This window comes from Marmota marmota, unplaced genomic scaffold (assembly GCF_001458135.2).
Source record: "Marmota marmota marmota unplaced genomic scaffold, marMar, whole genome shotgun sequence".
NCBI lineage: Eukaryota > Metazoa > Chordata > Mammalia > Rodentia > Sciuridae > Marmota > Marmota marmota.
In genome coordinates this window covers 35,487,561-35,508,039 of record NW_025999853.1, presented here as the reverse complement: position 1 = coordinate 35,508,039, position 20,479 = coordinate 35,487,561, and the positions used below count along the sequence as shown (strand labels likewise).

The 20,479-nt window shown below is 39.3% G+C and overlaps 1 protein-coding gene across 3 annotated transcripts in view; it reads left to right on the top strand.

Moving 5' to 3' along the window:
• The first annotated feature begins 2,068 nt into the window (after window positions 1-2,068).
• Window positions 2,069-20,479, top strand: part of Trhde (thyrotropin releasing hormone degrading enzyme) — a 370,936-nt gene continuing 352,525 nt past the window's right edge. For all 3 annotated transcript variants that reach the window (XM_048804974.1, XM_015482991.2, XM_048804973.1), the window contains exons 1-2: window positions 2,069-3,008; window positions 14,876-15,149. In XM_048804974.1, coding sequence (XP_048660931.1) covers window positions 2,104-3,008; window positions 14,876-15,149 — 1,179 coding nt within the window. In that variant the 5' untranslated portion in view covers window positions 2,069-2,103. The remainder of the gene's footprint in view (window positions 3,009-14,875; window positions 15,150-20,479) is intronic.

Here is a 20,479-nt window from a genome sequence, read left to right as displayed (position 1 = left end):
AGTAACTTGAACAGAATGTGGCATTTCCCTTGGTCTGTTGCTAACGGCCCACATACAACATGCTTAAAAAAACCCACCCTGGCACTTATTTTCATCATCACTTAAAAATGATTCAAATGGACATTTAGAATGTGTGGTATTGAGCATGTATCCCATCTGGGGATAAAGGGAAGAGCGCTTCCTCAAGCAGCGCTGTGCTTTCTGTGGTTAGCAGGCTAAAGTTGATGAGTATTTGGTCTCTTCTTATTGGCCATGCTTCTGAAGCCAAACACGATATTTTAATTGGACCTTTTCAGTACTCCAAAGCCAGTAGCAGTCAACATTTGTTTTTGTAAGGGGAATAATGATAGACATGACTTTTTAAATGCCATCAAGATTTAAAGAGGTGAAAGAAATGTAAACACAAATTGCTGCATTTTCTTTATATTTGCATTTTATTTTTGACTCTGATGCCAATCACACTTTGTTAAAAATTAGCTGTCACCTTTGGGGTGGCTATTTTCTGAATGTTGTTCATTAGAGTTCTTCACACAAATTTTGAGGGTTGGGTATCCCATGTACTCATGACTACTCTTTACTATAATTCAAACTCCAATAAACTCAGAGAAGAGTCCATAGCCAGCCATCCGGCTTAAACCTGTTTTGATGATTCCTGCTGTCACCAAACACTTTCTATTGGTAATAGATTTTTTTTAAAAAAAAAACCAAAGTTTAAACAATTTTCATGATAACACCAGAAAGCTTCAAAAAAGTAATTGTGATTAGGACATAAAAAATTGACCAATCAGAATGTATTTGTTTATTGTTTTGCTAAGTCCAAAGTCATGGGGCTCATATTCCCAGTTTTTATCAGATTTTTTTTTGGGGGGAGGGAGGGTTCCTGAGTGTAAACATTGTATTTTAATCATTTTTCCATTCTACAAATAGAAATTATCCTATAGGGAATATGTCTCTTTGGTCTTTACTTCCAGAGGATTTTAGAGCTTCATTGGTAGCCATTATTTAGTACTGCACACCTGGACACATCACACAGTATAATATATGTAGCCAGGCTTTGGAGAATTTATTTCAATTTACATACAATCCTCCAAATCCTCTGGTGAGCTTGATGTGAAATCTTACACTGCCGAGTCTCCCCAGCAGGATCTTCTTTGCTCTTGATGTTAATAGCCAAAGGCTCCAACGGTCCCTCTGGGGAGCCGCAGTAGGGCTAAGGAGTCAGGAAGAGGGGTGACTGCGGGGCTTGTTGCGCTGAAGATTTACAATGTACTTCTTGCAGGCGGCTCAGCAACCCCCTCTGTGGCAGTGGGTGTCTGGTGTGACAGAGCGGAGAAAAGCTCTCTAATCTCCCAGTGCCTGCCTCTGCCGCTCAACCGCTCCCCTCCCTCCCGCCTTCCCTGCCTCCTCGCGCTCTCTCCTTCGCCTTTCTCTGGGAGTTTCAGTCCCTGAATGCAGCTCGAGTAGCCCTGGTAATCTAGACCCGGAGCCTGTGTACACACGCACACACGCGCACACACATGCACACGCGCTCGCACACACGCACTTCGGCACTTCCCCCGGGGATATGGAGCAAACCTTCATCTACCTGAAGTGGATGGCCTGGCCGGACACTTCTTCCTCACTTGTCATCTCCGGAGAGCAGAGCGACTTCGGAACCAGGGAGGTTTGCTGTCCGGTCTGCAACCTCACGCCGTTTGCCTCCGCGGCTGCTTAAAGTGTCCAGGGTGGAGGAGAAGGCTTCTCCAGGGCAGATCCCCGGCAGAGCTACGCGGCCCTGGGACTTCCTCCGGCTGGTTCACTCCAGTCTTTCCCTCCATCACTCTCGGCCATCCTCTCCTCTCCTCTCGGGCTGCAGGGTGTATGGCTCGGGTGCCTCTCTTGCTGCTGCAGCCTCCACTGCCACTGCGAGCACATCCCACCCAGAGGACTGAACGCCGCCGCTGGAGTGGGGGGAGAAAGCCGAAGCCCTAACTTCCCTCCCTACACCCTCGCTCTCCCCAGCGCTCCCTGTTCTCCAGCCGAGGGCCGGTTGGAGAGCTCCCGCGGAAAACTGGGCGAGNGGGGGGTGCTGGAGGGGGCGGGGGAAGAGGAGGAGGCGGTGTGATGGCCCTGGACGGCGAGCGGGGGGAGCAAGAGGAGGAGAAGAAAAAGAAGAAGAAGAAAAAGAAGAGGAAGAAGAAGAAGGAGGAGGAGGGGGCCAAGAAGAGCAGCTCACCCTTCGCAGCCACCATGGGAGAAGACGACAGCGCGCTCCAGGCAGGCAACAGAGGGCTCTCGGACCCGTGGGCTGACTCGGTGGGAGTGCGACCCCGCACCACCGAGCGCCACATCGCGGTGCACAAGCGGCTCGTGCTGGCTTTTGCGGTGTCCATAGTGGCACTACTCGCGGTCACTATGCTTGCGGTGCTCCTCAGCCTGCGCTTCGAGGAGTGTGGGGCAAGCGCCGCGCCAGGTGCCGACGGTGGCCCCGCGGGCTTCCCCGAGCGCGGTGGTAACGCTAGCCTCCCGGGATCAGCCCGGCGCAACCACCAAGCGGGCGGGGACTCCTCGCAGCCGGAGACCGGTGGGGTGGGCATCCCGGGAACCCCTTCTGCCCAGCCGCCGTCGGAGGAGGAGCGGGAGCAGTGGCAGCCTTGGACACAGTTGCGCCTATCGGGCCATCTCAAGCCGCTGCACTACAATTTGATGCTCACCGCCTTCATGGAGAACTTCACCTTCTCCGGGGAGGTCAACGTGGAGATCGCGTGCCGGAACGCCACCCGCTACGTCGTGTTGCACGCTTCCCGAGTGGCGGTGGAGAAGGTGCAAATAGCCGAGGACCGGGCTGGCGGGGCTGTCCCGGTGGCGGGCTTTTTTCTCTACCCTCAAACCCAGGTCTTGGTGGTGGTGCTGAATAGGACCCTGGACGCGCAGAGGAATTACAACCTAAAGATTATCTACAACGCCTTGATAGAGAACGAGCTTCTGGGCTTCTTCCGCAGCTCCTACGTGCTCCACGGGGAGAGAAGGTACGGAGGGAGGCGGTGCCCCGCGCTGCCCCACCCCGCCAGGCGGCTCAAACCGCTGGGCGGCCGGCGACTACAGGCACCCGGCTGGCTTCCCAAACCCAGGAAACCAGGGGTGGGGGAAGGAAGAGAAGGCGAGGTAGGACTGTCACCCAGAACCTTGGGAATCTCCTGATACCTGGTCTCTCACTGCTGCCCACCCCATAAACTTGCTTGTATCTAAAAATTAATGCCCCCTCTAGCCGGGACCTTCCCTTTTCAGGTCAAAGTTATTTAGCCAGCTGGGCGTGCGTCTTTTTCTAAAGGGTAGTTTGTAACTGAGCAATGCCAGAGTGACATCAAAACCTTGCCAAGTTACTGTCAGAGAAAATACTGAGCTCCAAAGACTCAGCGATAGCACAATCCCCTCTTAACACGCCCACCTCCCCTGACTGTTAATCCCAGGGCAGGCAGAGAGAAGAGATAGGCTTTGGCTATATAAAGTTTTCCAAAATGGCATTAAAGAATCAGAGCGGCAAGAGCCATTCCCAGTGACCTACTGAGGGGGCGGGGGTAGGGGAGAAGTTGCAGTGGCCAAAATCAGAGAGTAGTGACCTCGCAGCACTGAGAACTCTCCAGTTATGCTGGGCAACTCCTGTCTTTTTGAGTCGCTGCCTCTGGAAACAACTACAATGAAGGAAGGGAACATTAGTGGGTCAGTCTCAAATGCCTTGTTAGTGAGTGCCTTTGCTGTAGTTTAGATTTGGGCAGTATTCTATTTTTTTTTTTTTTTTTTTAATTTTTGAAAGGCTGAGGTGCTTTTCTTCACTTGTTTAGAGCTCTCTGATTTCCAAGTCAACAGAACTGGGTTTCAATCTTCACAGTCTAGCTGTGGTGAAGAGTTGAGGAAAGTATTTAACTCACCAATTGCCAATGACTGGGTACCTCTAGAGCTTATTACCCATGGTTTGTGAACTCAATCCTGCTAGGACTCTATGGGATAGATGCAGTTAGAGCACTACTTATGTTACAGGTGGGAAATGGAGGCACAGAAAAGTCCCAAAACTCACTCAGATTACAGAGCTCCTAACAAAGCAGGGATTTAGAGCCAGATGGTTTGGATTCAGAGTCCTTATCATTAATTCTTATTTGGGAATAACAACAACAACAACCCTCCTTATGTGGGACTGGTGCAGATATCAATGAGCCAATGCTTTGAAAAGTGCTTAGCCCTGTGCCTGGGATATAGCGTGAATGATGTGCTATTGCTCCTGTTGAATAAGTGATTCTTGCTTTTTTTTCTCTAAACCACTGCATTTAAAATAACTTGCATTAATTGACTGTAGGGCAGATGAGCAACTCAAGTGAACTTAAAATGAAATCATCAGCTTCAGAGGCAGGGGAAGTTTGGCATTAGTAATTAATGGGGCAGAGCTTCTCCAGAGGATCTCAGGTGAGTCTCACAACTGCAGGAAACTAGAGCTCAGAGCAGCCCAGGGCACCCTGAGGTCATCAGGCTTATTGTTAGAGAGCTAGGACTTGAATTTTGGTTTTCTGAGTCTTGGACCAGGCTCATAGTATTTGGAAACTCAGAAGTTATTGTGTAGAAGCTGGGAAAATTTCAGTGTGTAATGGAAGTACACAAAAGTTTTGTTATTTATATGGTGTTATAAAGTAACCTCATATAATGAATAAAATACCCAGTGCTTTAGTAGTTCACCTAAAAGTGTAAGCACAAATTATTAAGTATAAATTATTCACTATCTAACTTCTAAGATCAGATATGGATAATTTAGATCCCCTTCCACCACTTCCTTCAGCATGTTCTAAAGAATACAGATTAAAAGTATTTCTAAACTCATGATTATATCAAATATGTGGGAAAGGGATAGAAGGCAAATTTGCCTGTTATGTTTAGAAACAAGCCTGTCATGTCAAAATGTCAATAGTGAGACATTGCATTTAATTACTGAAATATCTTGCTGTGGTGAAATAAATACTCCCCCAAATCCTTATTTTTTTGAGCCATGCCATGCCAAAATATATTTGGCAGAACTGAGCTTGATTTGGTCAGTGCTTTCAAATTAAGAGGACTCTTGAAAATACCAGATGTTTCAGCTTGACCCGTAACTGATTTCTTGAACCCCTAGTGCATGTTTGTATACAAACTCTCTTTTTGAGTTTTCCCCAAAGATGAAAATAACTTGGTTGTAAGTTTAGCATAATGCATGTGTGGCTAAACTCTGCATCCCAGTAAAAATGCAGGATAGGATTCAATGTTTGGGAGATCCCAGGATGATTTTATTTCTAACCAGCATCTTAGAGATAAGGTTTTGCACCACTTTCCCCCTCCACTTCAATACCAGAATGAATCTGATAATTTCTTGGCTGTTTCTACTAGAGTTGATAAAGCAAGAGAAATCTAATAAACCATTTCACAATTATGTCAACATTCCATATATTAAACTTTTGTTATTGTTGCTATGGATACTTGGAGCAGTTTTAAGCAGAGGAATATCAGGAACTCAGCCAGAGCTGGACTGTTATTGGTGGTGATTTTGACCTCAAAATGCAATGTAAATTGGCATTTTAAAACCAACTTTCTAGAAACCAACTTTCTAAAAGGACACAGATGCAAACTGTGAATTTTCATTTGATTAATGACTGAATATCTTGATCTTTAGACATTTTTGCCAATTTAATTATAGGATAATTTCTGTAACGAAAACAAATATTTAATTTGCCAAAGGGAGCGTTGAGCAACTTGAAAGACTTTAAAGTGCAATATTACAACTCAGTCCACTTCACTTTGCCTCTGTGGAGATAATAACTCATTGATATCCTATCAGTTTTATTGTTCATGTTACTTCTCAAAGATCGGGGAGAATTTTGGTGAGGGAGGAAGGTTAGACCCTCTTGTGTGCTATGTACCTTTGACCTGTGGAAGGTTTTATCCCCTACCAGATGTTAGAGGCACCTGATTCTTCAAAGGTTAGAAGACAAGCTTTCCACTGAACCCCAAGATCCCCCAACTTCAGGCAAATCCTCCACTCATTCAGCTAAGATGTAAAATTTGTCACTTGTTGAATATTGAAAATGAATAAATTCTCTTAAGATTGAAATATTTACACACAAGCAATAAATTGTCTTCATTAGGCAGAACACATATCCAGTTTTTTCTCAAGTAGGTATGCTCAGGCAGATAGAAGGGGCTGTATATTTATGCCATAGCCTCTTATAGGAGAATAAGCTTGCTTAGAATTAGGCAGTATGTTCATTTACCTGAAGTAATTGTCGCTTGTGGGTAACCAGATGGTGAGCACACCCATGTTCAAAGTAGGGTACCTTAATTTAGATCTAGATGGTCGGATTGAAAGAGAAAATTTACCCAAAGTAAATGAACATTTTATTCACTTTCAAACGGGAGACTGTTTTTCTTTGACAAACTTTGATTGGGTCTCTAACATGCCAAAATGAGAGAAGTCAGAATAAAAATAGATGTTCTTTTTCTATAAACAAGTGTTTAGAGAGAAACCATGATCTCTTGAGTAAAATGGAAGAATAATAATTGTGGTTCTCAAAGAGACTTGGGACCACCGTTTTGCCAAAATTCTTGTGGCAAAGCACTCTGGGTAGATACTTGGCTCTTTTGTGATATTAGTGTGGATGGTTTGATGCTTTGTGGTTTTTCTGGAATGAATTAATATTATGATATATAATAAAAGCAAGAGAATCACCACATGATTTTGATGTTCAGAGCAGCCTCATTTTTCCCATTCACTTTGGCAAGCAGATAGTTTTACAAGAGCAAGTGGGAGGGTGACGCTCTTTGCCCTTCTGTAGAGGGCTGTGAACTGAAAAATCTTGAGAACCATTTGTTTCTGCGAAAAAGGTTTTATGTGATTCCTTGATGGATTTAGGTCATTGTTTTCCTGTCAGGCACACACAACCGTGTGGCTAAACTGAGTCCTGAGCTGGATTTTGGTAGCAATTCAAAAGGCCACCAAGAAACCAAATCTCATATATATACATATATGTATGTATGTATATGAATGTATATGTGTGTGTGTGTGTGTGTGTGTTACACACACATATTTCATAAAAGCTTTGATCCTTTAAATCATGACTCACTCAGGGAGGAGAATTCATACAATTGGTACAACTGGTAATTTTTTTTTACTATGTTTTTGTGTATTATCATCTGATTTGATCACCCTGGATAGTAATACAACATAAAGCCTCTCTGAAAGAGTTAAATGAGTTTGCTGTGCTTTTATTTCTTCAGTGCAACCAGATCCTATTTGCTCTGGATCTCTTTCAAAAAAAGATGGGCATGATGCTGGCTTTCCCAGCATTTGTTTGGTTTGTGGTTCACACAACGTATTTGTTTAAACTCATTCTTGCCACTCTATAAGTGGGCAGACCTGAGACAGTGGAGCAGGGAGGTGGTCTTCTTGAGGGTGGTCAATGTGAGTGTAAGAATAAGGACTTATCTCTTCAAGAATGACTTCCAAGAGTGATTAAAAAAAAAAAAAACAGCAAGAAAGAAACAATTTACCTTTAAAATACACTTTATAGTCCGTAAGGAAGGGCATCTCCTTTACTCCCATGTTCATGCTCCACCCTGAAGCAATGATAATAATCACCATTACCACCATTGTCATTGTCATCATCATATGACACTATTATCATTGTTCTCTTAATTCTTTGCTTGCTCTTTACATCCTTCCAAATCTGTGATAGTGGTCAGGCTTCCCCAGAGATTTTCAAAGTCCTATGCCATCCTACCTAGAGAGGAGAGGCTGTCTCTCAAAGTTAGAATTTTGTTAGGTGGAATTTGGGAAAATTCAAATATGAAAAATACTCCCGCTCTTCCACTTTCTTGGACAATATGAGATGATTCTCAACAGGCGCAGCTGAATGGTGGCAGTGGGGCTATGGGGGTGAATAAGAGTGTGTGTTTCTTGGAGCTGAGTAGGTTGAAGGGCCTCCAGTCGTCTGAATGCCCAGGTGGGCCTGACCTTTAAGGATCTCTGCATCTGTTGTGCAGGGATGGTGGGAGTGGAGTTCTCCCTGTGCATACCTGGGCTGACTTGCAGAATGAAGTTTTAATTTAATTGTCTAGAATTTTCTTCCTAGATTCCCAACTCAAAAACAGATTATTTTTTATTTTTATATCATTATTCTTTTAAGAGTAGATTCTAGCTTTTTTTGGTTGACTTGCTAGATGGAAAAGAGAGAGAGAGAGAGAGAGAGAGAGAGAGAGAGAGACAGACTGTTCGTGTGTTTAGTGTGTTTCTTCTCTTCCTCCTAAGCAGAAGATCTGCAACCAGACTCCTTGGCTTTATGCCCTAACTCTGCCACTTATTTGCTTTATGACCTTGGCCAATTTCCTGTTTGTTCTGTGTCTAGTGTCCTTGTCTGGAAAATGGGGATAATGATACTCTGTTTCATAGAGTTGTTGTGAGGATGGCCTGGGTAACAAAGCCCTGAGAACAGTAACAATTAGGAAGCACTTCTGTGGGTATTAAATATTATGTTATTTCCATGCCTAGAGATCTGCTATTTGGGCTGCTACAAGATAGTGTAGGACCATTGGTTGTACTCTGTCAAAATGTGCACTATATTTATTCCTTCAGCTGTTGCCCCCTAAGCAGAGTTCAGAGAGGCAGAAGGAGGAACAGGCAGATCCCTGCCACTACAAGGAGAGGAAGAGGATAGGCAATGGGATTTCCTAGCTAGAGAAACCCCAAGCATGACTCAAACCCTGTGAGATGGAGAGAACTGAGGGAGCAGAAAGACTGGGGAAACAAAAGAAACTCTGAGCTTTCTGATTATGGCACCGCTGTCCATCAGCAGTGAGAACAGCAGGAACCAGCGACTGAAGGTTCAGGACAGTGCCAGTAGAGCAAGCAGAAAAATGCCAGTGCCAAGCGAAAGGATGTCAGTCATTAGGTATGGCTTCCAAGACTTCATGTGAGTTTTGACAGTGGAAGTACTTTATACTCACATAATACTTTGCCTCTTTCCAAAATAAAGCAAATGAATCTCAGACACTAGTTTTTATTCATCCTTATGAAAACGTAATATTATGGCCTGGGAAGGTGATTTTAGTGCATTATTATACTCTTCATCAATGGTGACCCAGTACTCTATACTCATTTTTGATAAGAGTATTTAGAACTACATAAATGGGAAAACAATTATGAATATTGTGCTCTGTTTTTATAACACGATTATTCACATACGCACCACTTCCTACATACATATTGCTGGCATTATTGCATTATGTTTTTAGTTTACTAGAATGGTTATTTAAAAAATAGACTACACGTTTGCTTATAGCATTGAATATTCAGCAGGAGTACTTCTCTTCCGAAATGGCAGAGGTTTAATGACTCATTGAAGTACATAAAAATACGCAGTCTAAACAAGGACCCATTTTGACTTAAAATGTTTCGTCATGGAGCAACAATTTTCATTTTGATTAACAACCTTAGCTTTAAATGCGATGTGTAACTTCCATGACCTTGTAACTTGGTTCACTCTCAATAGGACATGTTTACCTTCCTTGACTGTAACAGTCCATTGACTGCAGTCAGTTGAATGGTCCATGGGAACTTTTCTTTACGTCTTAGGAGTTTATACGACCAGTCTTAAACTAGGCAAACTGCACTTGCCTTAGAAGTTCAAAGATCATGCTTTTCTCTGTGCTCTACTTGAGGTGTGCAGAGATGTGGCCAAAATGGAAACCTTTCTGATGCTTCATGCCATTTGTGAGGTTCTCTTGTCATTGGTGGAAAGCCGTGAATCAATCTGAATACTAAAAGTGTTATGCAAATGTTTGTTTCCTCTGTATATTTCACTGTTATAAAAAGGCAAACAAAATAATGGAGCAGAAATTGTTTTGTATCACATACTGTAATTTGTTGGCAATATCAACCAACATTAATGCATTACTTCTGCTGAATGTTATCATAATGACTTGACACAAGTAGCTTGCCTAGTGAACTTCCGCAGAAATAAGAAGAAATCAATTCTCTATATCCTTCAGAGGCAGCACAGCGCTTCAAGCCCTCCTTAGATCAACCAAAATGTCAAATAGACAAGTTGTTAAGGAAATCAGGTAATTTATTTTAGATAGAAAAGAATTACAAGACATCTATGTTATTCGCATTTTCTTAGTTATGCTAAAGTGACATCTTGGAGTGATATTTCCAGAGTGTCACTTTTGGAAGAGGTATTTTTTTTATTGTAATAACAGGATATATACAAAGATAAAAAAACAGTTTTGGTTAAGAAAGCAATAGAAAAGCAGACAACAAAATACTTGTCCCCATTATCTTCTGCTTTGTTTTACTTTTTGTTGTATTTACATACGTATACATATATTTTACACCCATACTATTGATTAAAATGTTTTCAACTTTTAATTTTTTATTTCTTATACCTGGTGTGCTGCTAATACCTCAAACTTACCTCATATTCACTCAGGCACCAAAAATCATTATTTTGTTTTTAAACCACCTTTTCTAAAGGCCTCTTTGATGTTTTTTAATGACAGTATTCATTGAAGAAGTCTCACTTCGACCAGTTGAAGGCAATCATAAAATATATGCAGTAGAGATGAAATTATATTTTTGAAATCATACAGGCACTGTCACCTGTTGAGGGCACTGGCTTGAAACTGGCTCTCTTTGTTAAAAAGGAGTGTATCAGGGTGAGAGAGGTGTTAGAGATGGATACTGAGATCTGAAATAACCAGAATCTGCAAGACAGCTGCCAGAGAACTAAGTTAATATGTGTATCAAAGCTATTTTAAAGATTTATTGCTAAGCCAGGCATTATGGTACATGTCTGGAATCCTAGCAGTTTGGGAGGTTGAGGCAGGATTGCAAGTTTGAGACCTACCTGGGCAATTTAGGGAGACCCTGGCTCAAAAATAATTAATTAATTAATTAATTAAATAAAATCGGACTGGGATTGTAGCTCAGTAATAGTATGCCGTTCCTAGGTTTCATTTATAGTACCACAGGGGGGGAAAAAAAAGGTTTATTTCTGTGCTACCTACCGCTGACCCCCTCATTTCTCTATCCATTCTGACCTTTAAACTTCTACCCAAGTTTCCAGACCAATTCTTACCCTTCCTTCTTTATAGGCCCCTCTTTGAGTTCTTTGGGCCAGTGGTTCTGAAGTGGGGCAGTTTTACCCCCAGCAGACATTTGCAGTGTCTATACATAGTTTTGGTCATCTGAACTGTAGAGAGGGGATGCTACCGGCATCTAGTGGCAGAGCCCAGGGATACTGCTAAGCATTCTACAGTGCACAGGACAACATCCTGTCTGCCCCTCCACCCAATCAGCACATGATTATCCAGCCTAAGATGTCAGTAGTGCAAAGGTACAGGAACCCTGCCTAAGGAGAATGTAATTTGTTCATGCATTTTCCTTCTTTTTCATGACTTTTAGTATAATACCTGTTTAAGTGTAGGCTTAATTTACTTTATTAGAGTATAAACTTCTTGCAGGAAGGAAGCGTGTAAATTGACCTTTTCTCTCCAGTATTGAACACTCAGAAATGAACGAGAAGCAAATGCATTATAGAACTTGCAGTACAAATCTATTTATCAGTAGTGTAATTTCACATTTTAAAAGAACCTCATCAAATTTAGGGAATATTTTAGTTCTCATTTTTGTCTAGCTATAAAATCTTGAGCTTGGAAAAGACTTTAAAATGTAATCTAGTCCAACTGCTTTTATTTACCAAGGGACTTCTTTTGATTTTTTCTAAATACTGAATTGAAATTCAATTGCAATCGTCCTCAGGTGCCAGACTGTGAAATTGGTATTTCCTCATTTAGACATTATCAGAATATATGGTAGCCCTCTGTGCATAGATATATACTGTGTGTGTATGAATTCATTAAGAATATTAATTGCAGAAAATGTCACTAGATAATCTTGATAGTTCTTTTCAACCCCGAGGATCAGTGATTTAAATTGCTACCTTCCCTAACATATTTACTTAGTAAGTAAGGCAAAAAGAGACTGCGTGATGTTTCCTCTGCATAAATATTTGGTTTATTAATTTCTCATTAGCCTAGAGGTATTTAGATCTTCTACATCTAATAAATTCCTACCCATTAATTACTTACTGTCAAATCTTTGATTTTTACTTAAAGTCTAACATATTCTAATTATAACCTCTCTGTTGAACTCTTAAAGAACTCTTTCCTAATATTATTAGTTGACTTTTCATGTATTTATGTATACACAGAGACTCAGGTTTTTTTTTCAGTTAGATTGTGAGGACTTTAAGGACAAAGATGGTTGGATCTTTAAAAAAATTCCGTCAAGTAACTAGCGTAGTAAAAAACTCACACCTAGCAGACAATATCTAATTGTTCAGCAGTTGGAATTGGAGTTCTCAGATACTTGACTGTTAAAAGGGAACCCTTTTCCTCATATACAAAATTCCATGGGTATTTTTTAAATAGCCCCAGGAGAGAAATACCAAGATCAGTAGATGTTTTAATTAATATGTTGAAAGATAAGATTCACAAGTGTTCTGTAAGATAAAAGCACAGGAAGACAAAATTGCAAATGGGTGCTTTTTAACTAAAAGGTACTGACATTTCATTAAGCAAAAATGGTATCGCTATCAGCAGAAAATAATTGGAAAAAAATATTACTGTGATTCTGGCAAATGTGGAAAGAAGATCCTTTGTTACCTACAGTTGAATTAAATCATTTATAAATTATGGCTAAGAGTTAATTTCACTGTTTTTGAAATGTAATTAGCTTTTCATTAGACACAGAACATGCGAGTTCTAGATTCAAGTTTGTGCTAATTGCCTCTATGTCTTTGGACAAATCACTTAACCTACTGGATCTAGTTTTTTTTTTTAAGAAATTTTACAAGAATGGGACAATTTGTTTTTAACTTGCATTCATCTTTAATCTTATATTTGTGTAAAGATTTATAGTTAAAACTTCTTTCGCATATATTATCTCATTTTATCATTTTGACAATTTTGTGAGGAAGGCTTAGAAACTATTTTCTTTCTACTAGTTAAAATCAAGCTCAGGTAGTTAAGTGACTTAACAAGGGCTGGTATATAGCACCCAGTGCTATTTCCAGGATGACTCTCGATAAGTGTACAAGTTATCTTTAAGATGTTTTCTTTTTTTTTCTATTTTAAAATTAAGCTTTAAATAGTAAGCTCTTGACAATTTAAAAATGGTGTAAGTATCTACACCTCATGGTTTGAACCAGGGATAGCCAGTTAGATCCAGAACATAGTCAACCTGTATTGACTGATGACACTTGCCTGAAGTTACGTGCTGAGAGTAATTTTGAGGACAAGTTTTGGGTTTATTGGAAAGTTTACCGTGTTAGATTGGCTATGTATACCCTGGATGGTGGAGAGGGGAGTAGTAGTTAACTATTTAAGGAGTGAAGACCCTTTTAAAGAAATTGCTATAGTACTCAGTCATGTTTTATGAAGGGTCTGATATGGAATTGCTTTCAAGTTTTATAACTAGTATTATTTAAAAAGTTGAATTATCTTTTGCCGTGAATGTTTTCTTATTTAGAAGAGCATTGTTCTCAAAGTAACCAAGTTGGGTGTCTTCATTTTTAACTATAAACTGTGAAAGGCTATAGAGGCTTTTTTTACTTAAGAGTTTTAATGAGATATAGCTTGATCTCAAAATTGATGCATTAATTTATACATGTACACACTTTGAAATTATGTATTTACTTTAACATGTATTAATATGATATATATTATCAGTACAGTAGTCCCCCTTATCCATGGGGGATACCTTCCAAGACCCTCAGTAGATGTCTGAAATCATTAATAGTCCTGAATTCTATATATACTATTTTTTCCTAAATGTAGATACCTATGATTAAATTTAATTTATAAATCAGACATAGTAAGAGATCAACAAAAACTAGTAATAAAATAGAACAATTAAAATAATATATTTTAATAAAAGTGGCCTTTCTTGCTCTTTCAAATAATTTCTTATTGTACTATGGCAATATTTTTTGACTACAGTTAACCATGTGTAGCTGAAACTGCAGAAGTGAGACCACAGATAAGGGAGACTGCTGTGGTGAAAATCAATGATCTCTGGACTATTCAGTATCAGTGTCTATTACTAAGAGAGGTTGAGTACTGTGCATCAGTGACTTCTGGTTACCACCTGCTTGTTACATCCTGTCCACAATGATAGGTGGTTTATCCCATTTTTCTTCCCCTCTGAGCTTTACAATACTTTTTCAGTTAGACCTGCTTATTTTCTTTTTAAGCAAGAACAATTGCTTAAAGTTTAGAAATTGCACAAGCTGATATAGCTAAGGAACTCAGGAGCCAGAATTCAAATCAAGATTGAACACATTTCAAAGTCCTTTTTCTTAACAAAACCAGGCTATGTCTTGTTGAAATTTGAGGGTACAGATATTTCCTGGTGAAGATCTATGTTCCATATATACTGGAGGACAACTTTTTGATTTGAGTTTCCTTATACCTTTTATGTCCCAGGCTTCAGGGAGGAAGGTAAAACCCACCAAAAGGCAGAGTCATTATGTCCCAATATTAGCCAAGATGATGTCAACGAGTTGTTTTTTATAAAGTGTACACATTTCATTTAAAATGTACTGCTCTGGATTTAGAGAATTTACTCTAATTGAGACAAAAACGTCCCTGAAGAACTTTCACTGTTGGGGAAATATATTATATGTGAATTTTGCTTTTATGCTATTTCTTGGATTAGGAAAAAAAGTATTTTCCAATTTGGCAAAATATAGTATCAGCAAAAGAATGTAATGTGGACATAACTTAAGCCACAAATGTAATTGGAATGTCATTTTCTTTTTTCCAGGTTCCTTGGTGTTACTCAGTTTTCACCAACACATGCCAGAAAGGCATTTCCATGTTTTGATGAGCCAATCTACAAGGCCACTTTCAAAATCAGCATTAAGCATCAAGCAACCTATTTATCTCTATCCAATATGCCAGTGGAAACTTCCGTGTTTGAGGAAGATGGATGGGTAACGGATCACTTTTCACAGACACCTCTCATGTCCACATATTATTTAGCCTGGGCGATTTGCAACTTCACATTCAGAGAAACCACCACCAAGAGTGGGGTTGTAGTAAGTATTTTCAACCTAATGCTGTTTTGGGATAATGATTTCTGGATTAATAATGAATCACTTATAACCTGTCCACATCTTATGTAGTTGAATTCTTTAATTCTTTGGGGCAAAGTATCTTCTTGGTTTCAGAGTCGAAGAAAAGCTTCTTTTCTACCCAGCCCTTTTATTCCTTTAACCACCTCTGCCTACCTACCTCATCATCCCTCTTCATCTCCCCTGCCCCCACCCCACCCCGGGGTATTTCTAAAACAGCTATTGTCTTCTCTAGGAAATTGCCTGTTTCTGCTTCTGTGGGCTGGGAAAACTGCTTCTTTCTATGGTGAAATATCCCAAATGTACTGAAAATGTGGCAAATATCATAATAAGCTCCATACACTTACTAGCCTGATCAATAGAATATGAATATTTTGCTAACTTTGCTTCAACTTATTTAATTGAATAGAGCTGAAGCCCTCTTGTAGCCCTCTCTGATCTTATTCCCTTGCCCCCCTTAGAGATGACATTGCCATGAATGTGCCATTTGTCATTTCCATGCATGGTTCCGTACAGTATGTATATGTCCACTTATAATACATATCCTGCTTTACATTTTGATATAAGTGATGTTATATTATAGATAGATGTCCTTCGACAGCTTTTAAAATATATATATATATACATACACTTACTTATGTGGTGCTGAGGATCAAACCCAGCGCCTTGTGTGTGCCTGGCAAGCTCTCTACTGCTGAGCCACAACCTCAGCCCCTACGGCTTATTTTTATTTCATTTTATTTTCTTAGGAAGGATGAGATACAGGGAGCATTGTCTGCCGTAAATTTATGATCAGGATCGATTGGATTTTCTTTGATCATTATCATTTGTGATACCATGGTGTTCTGGGCACTTTTCACATACTATTACAGTGTGTTTTGCTGGACCAGGCTGTGCCAGATTAACTATTGCTTTCTCATTTCAGTGGTTTACATAATAAATATGCATGTGTTTTATTTTCTTATGAACCATAAAGCAAGCTATTATGATTTTCTTTTTTCCAAATGAGTAAATTAAAGTTTAAAGAGATTAAGTAACTTGCCCAGGGTCAAAATTTAGAAAGTGATAGAGTCATAAGCCAAATTTGTTGGTTTGATCTCTAATTTTGTGCTGTCCCTCCTGTGCCCTAGGAACTCTGTTTCACCATTTCTCCTGCATGTCTGTAAGAGAGCTTAGCTTGTGATTCTCCTATCCCACAGCCATCATGTTCAATGTTGCTTGAACATAACAGAATAGGAGAATAGAAATCTATATTTTTGATCTGTAGAAAGTTCATAGCTCTACAGTAACCTCAATTTTGAAAAATAGTTTTGGATAAAGAAATTTTTCTCACTGTTACTTTTAATTTAAATCACAGTGGAACCTGTTTAAAAAAATAAAATCTGCTTCATAAAAAATTAATGCCATTATTGAAGAACTACATAGAGTGAATTCATCTGTATAATCATTAAAATAATATCCTAAATACAGACTATAGAGGGCGGCTGGGAGGCGTTTTACCCTTGTGGGCTTATAATCATTGGAATGTTGAATTCCTCTGATGTTTGTTGATGTCGTCTATGGCCATTTCAAAGATGTACTCATTGAACCATAAAAACAGAAAAGGAACATGAAGACACCTCATTTCCTTTTGCGTGTTCAAAAGTTGATGATTGACTTGCTGTGGGTCAGCTAGCATGAGGTATACTGGAAATGCTTTTTCTAGTATATTTCCTTTAAAGTATCTTAAAAGTGCCATCAGCCCTACACAGTTATGCTTGTTGCTAAGTGACCCATTTTTAAAACCAGACACACTCTAATTATTTAGATGTGACTTCTCTTTGGAGTTGAGAATCTCTAAGCAATTAGTAAACATTTAAAATTTTCTGCTTAATAATTTGTGTGTAGAAAAGATAAAACATACTACCGGAAAACATCAAAAGGTCAACTGAAATAATATTTTAGATTATATAATCTAAAAATACTAAAATCAGTAAAGAAGAAAACAAAATTGCCATTAGGAGCTCTTGTTTATCAACTGTGAAAATACAGTTTGAAACTTGACTCTCTTTTTCTGTCACCCCTTTGAAATTCAATCTATTTTCTTTTTACTGCCTTTCCCCTTCATTACTGGGAGCACACGGGAATGGCATTTTTCAACCCTTGACAGCAAAGGAGAGGAAGTTGAGCTTTAAAATCTTGGATATGGGATGGTCGTGTGAAGTCCAGGTGTTCATTTCAGACCAGAAGGTGAACCAATTTTCTTTGAGGCCTGAGAAAAGAACATTGGTAGCATATTAATAATGCAGAGCAGAGTTGTGGCAGTGCCCTAAATGTGAATCTTCGAGGCATTATCATTGCCATCATTACTTATCAAACTACCTAAACTTTGCAAAACACTATTTTAAATAATTAGAGCCATAAAATTCTAAGATCCCTCTAGTACAGAGATTGCAAATGCAACCTTCATGTTGAATGCAGACAAGTTTTGTTTGCCCAACCCTAAAATGACTTATAATGTTCCTAATTAGTTGTCAACACTTAGAAATTGAGAGATTTCACAGAGAACTATTTATCAATAGTTTTTATAACACTGGGCCCACATTTCCGTTTGGCAATGTTTTTTCATTCACTTGTTCCTTCAAAAGAAATTTATTGACAGAGTCTCAGGTATTGTTCTAGGCTCTCATGATACAACAGCAAACAAAGCAGAAATTCCTGTCCTCAAGAAGCTTATATTCTACTGAGAAGAGAGAGGCAATAAACAAATAAATATCAGGTGGTGATATAGGCTACGAAGAAAATCAATATCATTTACACATGGCATTTGCATCTTAGTGTAACTTAATCCAGACCACTTATATTCTTTTGTGTCTGGTTTCCACTTTACTGTTATTTATTACCTACCTCATCCTGTAGAAATCTGAATTTTCAGAATCTAGTCTAGGACCATAACTCAGGAGGGCAGCCAGGGAATGTACAGAGGAAAAGCATCTGATTCACTAATTTTGAATTAGTGTCATCAGTATTCATTAAATGTCAATTGGAAGTTGTAGAAAATAACTAAAACTAGAGGAAGAAATTGCTAAGAGTTAGAGTCCAGGGATTGGGCTTCATGGAGGAGAAAGAAGTTAATTAGGTCCAAAATGGTGATTTGGTCTTAGAGAATCAGATAATGCATACATATAATCCATGGTAGGGCAGATGTTAATAAGAAAAGACATAGAGGTAAGGATATCCCTGTGGAAAATAGTGTAGCATTATGGTTATAAACCTGAATTTTGGAATCACATAGGTCTGTTTCATAATTTGTTTTGCTTCTCTATGACTTTGGTTAATTACTTAACATCATCTCTTTGTCCTGGTTTTCTTGTTTGAAAATTGGAAGTATGAGTTCTTCCTTTACAATATTGTTATGCTTACCATAATGCCATAACAAACTGTTCCAAAATGTGTGAGACATATGTTGTGTTATGCTGAAAAATTTCTGTGGGTCAGGAATTTGAAGGGCATGGTGGGAGCAACTTGTCTCTGCTTAGTGATTTCTGGGTCTCAGTTCAGTTTGGGAGACATGATGGTTAATAGCAACCTGACAGCTGTGGCCAGAATCATTTGGAACTCCCTTTCTCTGGCTGTTAGTCTTTGGGATGTTAGCTGAGGCTGCTGGCTCCAACATTTATATGTGACCTGGGCCTGCTCAAAGCATGGTAGCCTCAGGAGAGTTGGATTTCTTAAACTCATTCAGATTACTAAAGGAAGTGCCCCAGAAGAACGAGGTGGAAGCTATGTGTCCTGTTTTGACTTAAATTTAGGAAGTCACATAGCATTGTTTCTACTATATTCTGTTGATTAGAAGTGAATCACTAAGCATAGTATTGGCTCATCAGAAGAGAAAATAGACCCCAGCTCTTGATGAGAGGAGTATCAAAGAATTTGCAGACCTGTTGTAAAATTAACAGCCTGTTCCCTGCTCACAAATCACTTGTATCCCATATACAACTCATACTTGCCAGTGGGTCTGATTCCATTAATAACATCAAGCTAAAGCTTGAGATCTGTGATCTCTTTTCAGCCAGTTTAGGTTCAGGTGCAGGTGAGAATGACTTGGGTTTGATTTTGAGATGTGGTTTATCTCACCCTGGTGACCCATTACCTAAATCAACAAGTTATTTTTCTCTATGTTCCTTTCCACCCCATCACTCTAGTCCATCAGAGAACAGTGAGACTGGAATATAATTATTGAAATAGCTCTCTCTATTTATGAATGGAGAAAATGGGAAGATAAAGTAGTCATTGGTCCACTGAAGTTCTGAAATCCAACTGGCCACATGTTGCTGATTCCTTAATACTGGCTCAGCACTGCTCCCTGGGAGTTGTTTTCTTGGCATTTGCCCCCATCCTTTGGACTCTCAGTTTTGTCTTGGAAGGCATTCTTTCTTTCCAAGTGAAAAGTAGTTTGTGTTTACAATTAAACAATAATAATTAAATAAAAGGAGTTTGTGTTGCAATTGAATACCCTCAGTTTGCTTCCTAAAAATAAAAAGCTGGGGTTCCAAAGTCTAATGGTTGTTTGTATTGATTTTTTTACTTTAAGAAAGCATACATATATAAAGTGATGGATGAATGTATCAACTCCATTAGGCAAAATTATACCCACAGATCTCTTTAAGATGAACCTTTGTCTATTTTGAGGCTTTGTGGAATAAAGATTCTTAGATTCTCATTATTTAACAGAGAGACTTTATCAGGCATGCCATTATTATTTTTATAAAGTGTTTTGTGATTTTGAAAAGGTTATAGGGTATCATTTTAAGAGTTTCTTAGGTCTTAAGATAATAATGTTTTTGGCTGCATCTTCAGACCATGTTTTCCAGATAGTGACCTGTATATGTTTTTTTATTTTTTTCCCCTGACATTGTTTCTTGTGTTGATCATCTTTGGCCATCTGTTGAAGCTAGGAAGGAGGAGTTTTAATTTCTAATCCAGTGAATCCTGGCTCTTTTACATTTTCTCTAAATTTTGCTTGAAAACTGGACAATTTATTCTTTTATCTCTTCTCTTTTATAAAGTTCATGGTCCTTAAGGGGAAGCAGGGGGCATGTTTAGTGTTCTGCCTTTAGCTAAAAAATATGGTTTGGTAGTTATAGTTCTTATTTTTCTTGGTACTATAAAGGTTAGGGTTGCCCAACTTTCTTCTACTACATGACAAAGATCATCCTTTCTTCAGATTTCAATAGCATTTACCTTACTGTCCCTTCAAGCCCTCCTTAAAACCCCCCCCCCCCCAAGGTCCATAGGCTATGCTAACATCCCCT